The following is a 9,750-nucleotide window of genomic DNA, read 5'->3' as shown; positions in this document are numbered from 1 at the left end:
GGACAAATTTTATATATTTAAAGAAAAGTAAAACTCTCAATTAAACGAGAGTCGAACGAAAATTTTGAAGTTAAAATGAATGAGGTGAAATATAGCATTGTGATGAACTTGTTTCAGCTACCTTTTTCTTTTCTTTTTCCAGAAACAGATTTCTGTAAACAATATTCATCTTAGCATAAAAAGAACCTTCACCATTTTTTTTTTTTTTTTTTTTTGTATTTCCATGCAAAAGATTCGTACCAATTTTATATATAGGGCATTTCATTTTAATTAAAAAAATCCATTAACAAACTTTTGTTTACAAATAAGACAATCCACAATACATTTGCAATAATTACATTAAATCTTTTTTAAAAAATTGATCAGCCCGTTGATACAGAGATCAATCTTGTTACAATACCAACTAAAGAATAATTATATATTATTCCCATTTATTAAAATATATAAAATTGGCTGCATCCATTACAGGGCAGAGGAACTGTTTATACTTTATTCATTTGAGAAAAAACAAGGGAAAGAACAATGGAATTGTTCTGTCAATGGAGTAGAAATTGAAATATATCATGTCTTTGTTTGAGAAGCATTAGAAGGTTGGGAAGAGGATTGATGAACCGCATGCACCGGTTGGAAAAACAGGACAATTTATCAATGCTGTGCCTGAATGGTCGACACAAATGTAGACCTGATACAATTGGTAGCGGCCCGATGCATCCTTGTTGCACTCGATCCACGGTGTGTGACCAATACATGAGGTGATCGCGTTCTTAATGCTAGTTAAAGTGTAGGATCCACCGTTCGGCAAAATACCTGTCAAATACATGTCAAGAAATTAACAATTTTGTTATAGTCAAAAGGATCTATGCAATTTTAGTTTCTAATTCTTTGAATTAGATTAACATGTTAAGAAAATTTTCTCTTCTTTTTTTCCAAATAAAAGACTATTTTTTTTATTACTTGCAGATTGGAGGCAGGAAAGAACATTAGTTGTGCTCTTGAGACTGAGTGCATTCTGGAAATAAGAGTGCTCATTTAGCACAGTTTCAGAGCATGTGCCATGCTTATTCCACTCGTGCTGCCAAAATGAGGTGCTATCGCTGCTCGGGCATGCAAGTGACGCCCAATTGGTTCGTAAGCTGCTAACTAAATCTTGGATCTGCAAATAAATTACTATTCCCCTGTGTTATATTTGATGATTTTGTTGTTCTGAAATAATTAATTGTTACTGCATGATGTAAATTGAAAGCTAGTTGATGTGGTATTGGTATAGCTTGCACTTGGTACTGAGATAGAAAATAGTTCATTTAATTGTAAATCCTGTAAATATTTGAGATAAATTACCTTGGATATATCAAAAGGATTGTTTGGATCGCAGTTAGACGGGTAGGAACCGTTGTTATAATTTGGCCATAGGCCATGAATATCAAAGTTAGATGGTGGTTTTCCATAAGTTGGATAACAACAACTCGAGCTTGTGTCACAGTAAGATCCGGGCCACTGTTCAGTGAAAAAAAAATGATCAAGTCAGTATTAACTTAGCCCCACACAAAAAACAAGTATTGACTGAGTAGTCACCTAATTTGCATTTCTATGTCTACCAGTGCAAATCATTTTAAAGCAAATCCTAACAATTCAGCAGCTTCCCCTGTTTTTTGAACGAAGTAGATTAATATACCTATTTGCATCCTTGCCTTAAGCATCCAAAAGTAATATACAGAGAAACATATTAATATATTACCTGTTGAACAAAGTAGAAGAAATCATAGGCAAATCCTTGTGCACTCAACACAAATGCTGAGAAGCAAAGAACTGCTAAAGGAGCAATTGCCATGATCAACTTCATGGTTAATCTTTCTTTGTAATTGATGCTGCTGAAGTAGAGGTGCTCATACATATATTTAAAGGCAAAAGGAACAACATATGAAATGGAATAAAATATATTCCTTATGTCAAAACTTCATTTTAATTTAAATATCGAAATTGAAAGGACATATGTATACGTTGCAATAAACCAATCTTATATTCAAAATCAACTCTTATAATAATTTATTTTTTGTTAATATATATTGAAAGTTCATTGTGTCAATTAATCATTGGTTGAACTAATATTTTTCGTATATTAGGCGAATATCCATTTGGTGTTCATCCTATCTTCAATATTTATTTGTTAGTTCCAAACTGTATAGGGGTATTGACTTATTATTATATTGATCTAGTTAGATTAGTTTATATCGCATTTGACAACATAGACTTCTTCTTCTTTATTTTTGTCGTGACAAAGAATAAAAAAATGACATATTTGAGAATTAACTTGGGCTCCATAATTTTGAATTCTTAATATTATACCATGTAATATTCCAAGCGGATCTTTTCAGTTGAATTAATTATGCATGTTTTCTAATAAACTATAGCATATAATAATTTTAAATCATACATGCGTTGTTTTTTTTTAGGGTTAGTGGAAAATTCCAGTAATAAATATATTGATATTAAAAAAAATATTTACGGAGCCAGTACATACAGGTAGTGTTGATCACAAGAATAATTAAAAGAAATGAGCAAAATTAACTATAATGTGATGTGCTCACTAAGAGGAGTTGGTGAGTACACTTTCAAAATACTATTAGATTGACTTGAAACTATAAATCCAAACTGTTAAAAACCATGTATTTCGTGAGTGATGTATGTACATAATTTTTACAGTTTCAAATTAAAAAAAATAGTTTCGAAGCACATTTTTATATGACGATAATATTGATTGGTTTGAATATGTTTCTGGACCATTTAAAAACAATGATTTTGTACTTATCTAAAAAAATAATGAAAATTTTCCAAAAAAAAAATATATGATCTCCATGCACGTTTCATTATATAAATATCAGGAAATAAATCTGTTGTTATTCATTGGAAATAATAGGAACCTGTTATTCCAATCCCAACTGTTAGTCTTCATTGAGATTCGTACATAAAAACCTATTTCGTTGAGATTCGCATATGGAAAAGTTTGGAGGGCTTAAATTAAGAAGTAATCCTTCTGTGGATTTACAATGATGGGATGTATGTAGAGAACAAAAAACAAATAAAAGGAAATTACAAATTGAAAATGAGAAAAATTGCAACAAAATGTTTTGTTACATACCATGTAGCACTGATCTCATGAAGTCTGATTGAAATAAAATAAAATGATTTCTCTTCATTTCATTTCATTAGTAGTAGGAATCGTAGGATTTTGGTTAATTTAACTATAATATTGTGATTCAAATTAGATATCCATGAACAACCTTGGATTAAAATGTCCTCGTATTACCTTTTAGTGTCTATATGATCAATATTATGATCTCTCATTCATGATTGGTTTGCCATTGTTAGCTCATTTTTCTCTCTCTCTCTCTGTTTTTTTTTTCCTCTTACTGTCTTTCAGAAGAGGGGAGCAAAGAATAGTTTAAAGTTTAAACCCATAATTCTAAGAATCCTCACTTTTAGTTGACTCATCGCGGTGCTCGTTTCAAGTAATGTTCATCTATATTTCTTAAATAATAATCAAATATAATATTAATTTTGGTACGAATATGAATCAACTAAAATTTTACTAGCTCTGCTTTTTAATTAGGCAACCATTTTCAACTGCTATTTTCCAACTCAATATTTCAACTCTCAAAGATGGCTTGATGAGACCATGGTTCCAAGGTGCTTCACTAAGGGAAATAATAACAAGATGGCCGCTAATACTTTTCAATCCCCATGGAATCAGTACCTGAGTTCAATGATCAAGAAGACATGCTACACTGGAGATGGTCTAGTGATGGCATGTACGTACTGATCATCTGCATCTGTTTACAAGGTGATGATATCACGGGGCAAACATAAATGGCGATACATGGTGATATGGCGGAGTTTTGCACCTTCTAAGGTTAAAATGTTTACTTTCTTGTGGTTGCATGACAGGATTCTGACAAAAGACATGATGTTAAAAAGAAATATGCAATGGGAGACAAGTTGTCCTATATATGTGCTCGATCGGCATGCCCTTTGGAGACTACTTTCCATCTATTCTTTGAATGTTCTTACGCGGAGCAGGTTTGGGAGTGAATGGATAGTTTGATTCAGATGTCTGACTCAATTCTCAACATCTGGGATGCATCTTGGAGGCGTTATAAGTCAACCATGCAAGGAGACAAGAGGACTTAATTGGATGTCATGTTTTATGAGGGTGCGCTGGAGGATTTGGAAACAACGGACATGAGTTCGTTTTATGGTTGAAGTGTTGTAGGGGACGAAGGGGCAGTAGTGTGGTAGGGGACAATTAATGATGTATCTGTAGGTTGATGTAACCTGTGAAGGGTTATTTTTAGGAAATTGTTGTATTGAACACATCTCTATTAATATAACTTGGTAGTCACTATGAAGGATTTAAAATAAATAAAAATTATTTCAACTATCAACCTTACCATGACCACTGAACTTTGATCAAAGGGCAGATTTAGGATTTTTGTCGAGGATACACAAATAGCGAATTGGATTTAAATAACTTATTGAATTCAAATCCATTAGCTAATCAGATACTAGATAAAAAACAATGCTCAAACTTATAATTTCAATTATCGATGCAAATTCAAAGATTTTATTATAATTTTAACCCTAATTACATATCAAAATTTGAGAGGGGCCAAAAAATTATACAACAAGCCTAGAGTAGAACTAGGGTTTTCCTAAGTTCACCAAGCCCCTTTGTGAACTTAACTCTAAAATCTATCGGATTGACTTCAAATGACAAATTCAAACCATTGAAATCCTTCTACCTTACAAGTGATGTATCTACATATAAAAATTTTAAAGTGCTGAATTAATTTAGTATAAAGTCAAGTGCTCAAAATTAGAAGATTTGTAAATTAATTTTAATGTATTCATTTTTTAAATATTTTTTGACCACTTGACTTTATACAAAATTAATTTAAAATTTTAAAATTTTTGTATGTAGAAGCATTATTCGTAAGGTGGAAGAATTTCAATGGTTTAGATTTGTTGTTTGAAGACAATCCGATAAATTTTAGAATTGAGTTTGCAAAAAAGCTTGGTGAACTTAGAAACACCCTAGTTCTACTCATGTTTGTAAGGGGTAAGGTAGGGGTGTAAATGGTAATTTTTTAGTTGTTTATCTGATCCGTATTGTATTTGATAAGATGGGTATGAGTAAGGTTTTTTTTTTTTCTGTTAGCTTATTGGGTATAGGCATAGATAAGAATTTTTTTTCGTTAACCAAATGGGTAAGTATATGGATAATGATTATTTCATACACATTACCCTATAGGATAATTATAAAATCTAAATATATATTCAATTCAATTTCCAACCCACCTAAATATATATTCGTGTTTTTAAATTTTCTTCATTTATAAAAAAATAATTTAGTTGGAATTGATTGCACATTTATTTTTATTTTTTTTATTAGAAATACAATTACATATATGTGAAATGAATAAAAAGTTTTTATGTTTAATTTGTAAAATATAATAAAACTAATTATTATATTAGTATTATTTGTTATTCATCCGCTACCGTTTTGTTACCCAATAATATTAACGGGTAAGGGTAGAGTAGGTTAAGGTAAGGTCAATTTTTAATGGATATGAGTAGGATATTGGTATATAAAGTCAATTTTAATGAGTATGAGTATGAAAACGTCTCCACCCGATCCGTACCGTATCCATTGACACCCCTACAGTTAGGTGGGTTGTGTTTGGATTACTATTTCGAGCTTGGTAGCTACTACAAAGTATCTAAAAAAAAATGGAATGAATGTGTTGCTTCCTTAATTGCTTGTAGGCTAGGCATGGTTACAATTTTCTCGGCAAGGTAAATCTTTCATTTTTCCTTCACATTTTTTTTTTCATTTTTCAGCAAGACGTGTTTTTTTTTTCTTTTTTTCCAATAAAAATATATAACTGTCCGATAATTAACATAATTGACCAATATTTAATGTGCTATTCATTTGCGAGTAGACAAAATATTTGTCATCCATGTTAGAGTGGAAATTTTTGTCACATACCTTTCAGATTTAGTGAGTTTATTCTGTCAATGACACATGAAATTAAATAATAATTTATTAAGCATTCCAATTACATTTTAAATTTTTTTATGAGGGTCAAAGTTCTTTGTCTCAACTCTACTGCAGATTTTTGATTCAAAATATTTAATTGTGATAAATTTGTTTCAGCAAGTTCCTTTTATTTATTTATTTTCCTGAATTAATCAGATTTTTAGAAACAATTTTTGTACACTAAAAAGACAAGCCATAAATATATTTGCAATAATTACATGCATGAAAATAATTTAGAAGAAAATGGAGCTAGCAGCCCAATATACCAAGAGTGAGTCTATGGTAATATGCATATCACGATTTGGCACCGTGCTACGGCTCTATATTCGAGTTTCAAAATCCTAACGGTCGATCCAAACCGTTCATCTTGTTTTCCATATTAATATGTGTTTGGAGACCAAATTTTACATTTTTTGAAATTTTTTTACTATTTTTTTAGATTTATTGAAAATCACTGTTTTTGGATGGTCCAGAATTTTCAGATCAAGTGATTTTCTAAATATCTAAAAAAATAGTAAAACAATTTCAAAAAATGTAAAATTTGGTCTCCAAACACATATTAATATGGAGAACAAGATGAACGGTTCGGATCGACCGTTAGGATCTAAAAACTTGAATATAAAGCCGTAGCACAGTAACAACCCGTGATATGCATATTACCATAGACTCACTCATTTACCAATATACAGGAGACAAAACATGTTACAATAACAACAGAGTGAAAATTATTTATTATTCCCATTATGAAAACATAGAAACAAATTAAGTTGCATCCATTACAGAGAAGAAAAGCTGTGTTTATTCATTTGAGAAAAAACAAGGGAAAGAACACTGGAATTATTCTGTCAATGGCCTTTGTTTCATGAGAAGCATTAGAAGGTTGGGAAGAGGATTGATGAGCCGCATGCACCAGTTGGAAAAACAGGACAATTTATCAACGCTGTGCCTGAATGGTCGACACAAATGTAGACCTGATACAATTGGTAGCGACCCGATGCATCCTTGTTGCACTCAATCCACGGTGTGTGACCAATACATGAGGTGATCGCGTTCTTAATGCTAGTTAAAGTGTAGGATCCACCGTTAGGCAATATACCTGTCAAATACATGTCAAGAAATTAACAATTTTGTTTTAGTCAAAAGGATGTATGCAGTTCTGGTTTTTAATTCTTTGAATTAGACTAACATGTTAAAAAAACATTTTATTTTTTATTCTGAATGAAAAGAAAAGATTTTATTACTGGCAGATTGGAGGCATGAAAGGACACTAGTGGTGCTCTTGAGACTGAGTGCATTTTGGAAGTAAGAGTGTTCATCCAGCACAGTTTCAGAGCATGTGCCGTGCTTATCCCACTCGTGCTGCCAAAATGAGGTGCTATCGCTGCTCGGGCATGCAAGTGAAGCCCAATTTGTTTGTAGGCTGCTAACTAAATCTTGGATCTGCAAATAAATTACCTTTGATGATCTTGCATGTTGTTTTGAAATAATTATTTGTTACTGCATAAAGTAAGTTGAAAGCTAATTTGATATATATGTTATAGCTTGTTCTTTGGTGCTGAAAATTCCAAATGTATATAAATTCAACTTGGTATAAATGCACTAATTATCCGAGATGAGTACGTTACCTTGGATACATCAAAAGGATTGTTTGGATCGCAGTTAGCCGGGTAGGAACCGTTGTTATAATTCGGCCAAAGTCCATGAATATTAAAGTCATCTGGTGGTTTCCCACAAGTTGGATAGCAACAACTGGAGCTTGTGTCACAATAAGATCCAGGCCACTGTTCATTGACATAAATGATCAAGACGATATTAACTAAGTACCTCATAAATAGGATAATTAAGTAGTAATTACCAAACATTAAGTCATATAATATGCATTTTTCTGTCTACAAGTACAAATCCTTTACCTCGACTGGTACATACAAAATATTTCTTATTTTTCTGGGGTACACAGAATATATATGTCAATAATCAACATTCATTTTCTTTTGTTAAAGCAAATCCTACTAACCCACCAGTTTCCAGTGTTAATTTATTGAAGGCTCATAACCACAGCTGGTTCAGTTACATATAATATAATAAAAACAGAGAGAAAGCCCATATATACCTAGAGGCATCCTTGCACTATGCTTCTAAACTATACTAATTTAAGGAATATATAGAGAAACACATTAATAAATTTACCTGTTGAACGAAATAGAAGAAATCATACGCATATCCTTGAGCACTCAATACTAATGCTGAGAAGCAAAGAACTGCAAAAAGAGCAATCGCCATGATCTTCATGGTTAATCTTTCTTTGTATGTAATCTAATGTAATATACTTTTTGTAACTGATGCTGATAGAGGTGCTCATACATATATTTATAGGCACCTTGCTGAAAAAAGTTGGATCAGCATATGAAATGGAATAAAATATATTCCTTATGTATATACTGCAAATTTAATTATTCAAATCGAAATTGAGAGGACATACGTTACTATAAAGTATAAACCAACCTTGTATATATGATAAGTGGTCAACTCGTATAATGTTTTCTTTTCTTATTTTATTATTAAATCTAAATCAATATTTGTTATTAAAAGTTCATTGCATCAATTAAATATTACTTATAAGAATATATTTTCGTATATTACGAGAATATCTAGATGGTCTTTAATAAATACTATTATTTGAACCTAGATAGATTTTATCGCGTGCATTTGATGACAACTATATATATATATATATATATATATTCTTTGTTTTTGTCTTTGACCAAGGGAAACAAAGAATAAAAAATAGCATATTTAATTGAAAACTAACTAGGGCTCCAACGTTTTGAATTCTGAATATTATACCATGTAATTCCAAGTGTATTTTTTTTTCAATTGAAATAGTTATGCATGTTTCCTAAGAAACTATATAAAATTTTATTCATTAAAAAAATAACTATACAAAATTTTAAGTTACATACCATGCAGTACTGATCACAAGTCTGACTGAAAAAAAAAAGTTTCATCTTCATTTTATTCCATTAGTAGTATGAATTGTAGGTGTTTTGAATAGTTTTATTATAATATTGTGATTCAAATTAGATATCAATGAATTCAAATTAGATATCAATGAATAATATTAATCAAGATTGAATTGTCCTCGTATTTTCAATTGGACATATCAAATTTGAATATTATGATTCAATTAATTGATCCTAGTACATAGAACCATATCACCATTACAATTAATCTATGTTACCTGACACTCTTAGAAACCCATCGTACCCGTGTCCGACACGTATCCGACACCGACACGCCTCTGACACGGCCACGATACGTATCAGACACGCCAGCTGGCGCGTCGTCTTACGTGGCGTGTCCTTACTCCTTTGATACGGTTTCCGACACGCTTTGACTCGTCTGGATACGGCTTAGACACCGCTCTGACACATCTGGACACGCCCTGGATACCGCGCGTCTGGTCCATTGCTGCACCGTGCACCGCGTCTGCTGTGGACCGTGCTCTGTGCACCTGGTCTGCTGTGAACCCCGCCAAAAAACTTTTTTTCCCAGCGCTACAAGCTGGATTCGAACTGGGGCTTCGTCTGTAACGTCCAAGGCCTTAACCACTGAACCACTTTACTTTTGATGTTATAAGCTATTAGCTTTTATATTTA

The 9,750-nt window shown here is 31.9% G+C and overlaps 2 protein-coding genes across 2 annotated transcripts; both read right to left on the bottom strand.

The window, feature by feature from the left end:
• Positions 1-435: 435 nt before the first annotated feature.
• LOC144559968 (extracellular ribonuclease LE-like) lies at positions 436-1,840 on the bottom strand. The gene is made up of 4 exons (XM_078309133.1): positions 1,736-1,840; positions 1,339-1,494; positions 955-1,153; positions 436-807 (listed from the first exon to the last, which is right to left on the bottom strand). Exons 1-4 carry the CDS (start codon positions 1,838-1,840, stop codon positions 584-586), a joined length of 684 nt encoding a protein of 227 aa, XP_078165259.1. The 3' UTR covers positions 436-583.
• A 5,124-nt stretch (positions 1,841-6,964) lies between these two features.
• LOC144559967 (extracellular ribonuclease LE-like) lies at positions 6,965-8,387 on the bottom strand. The gene is made up of 4 exons (XM_078309131.1): positions 8,282-8,387; positions 7,720-7,875; positions 7,336-7,534; positions 6,965-7,190 (listed from the first exon to the last, which is right to left on the bottom strand). Exons 1-4 carry the CDS (start codon positions 8,381-8,383, stop codon positions 6,967-6,969), a joined length of 681 nt encoding a protein of 226 aa, XP_078165257.1. The 5' UTR covers positions 8,384-8,387; the 3' UTR covers positions 6,965-6,966.
• Between the last annotated feature and the right edge of the window lie 1,363 nt (positions 8,388-9,750).

This window comes from Carex rostrata, chromosome 9, assembly GCF_964058835.1.
Source record: "Carex rostrata chromosome 9, lpCarRost1.2, whole genome shotgun sequence".
Lineage (NCBI taxonomy): Eukaryota > Viridiplantae > Streptophyta > Magnoliopsida > Poales > Cyperaceae > Carex > Carex rostrata.
This window is presented reverse-complemented; position numbering and strand designations above follow the sequence as displayed.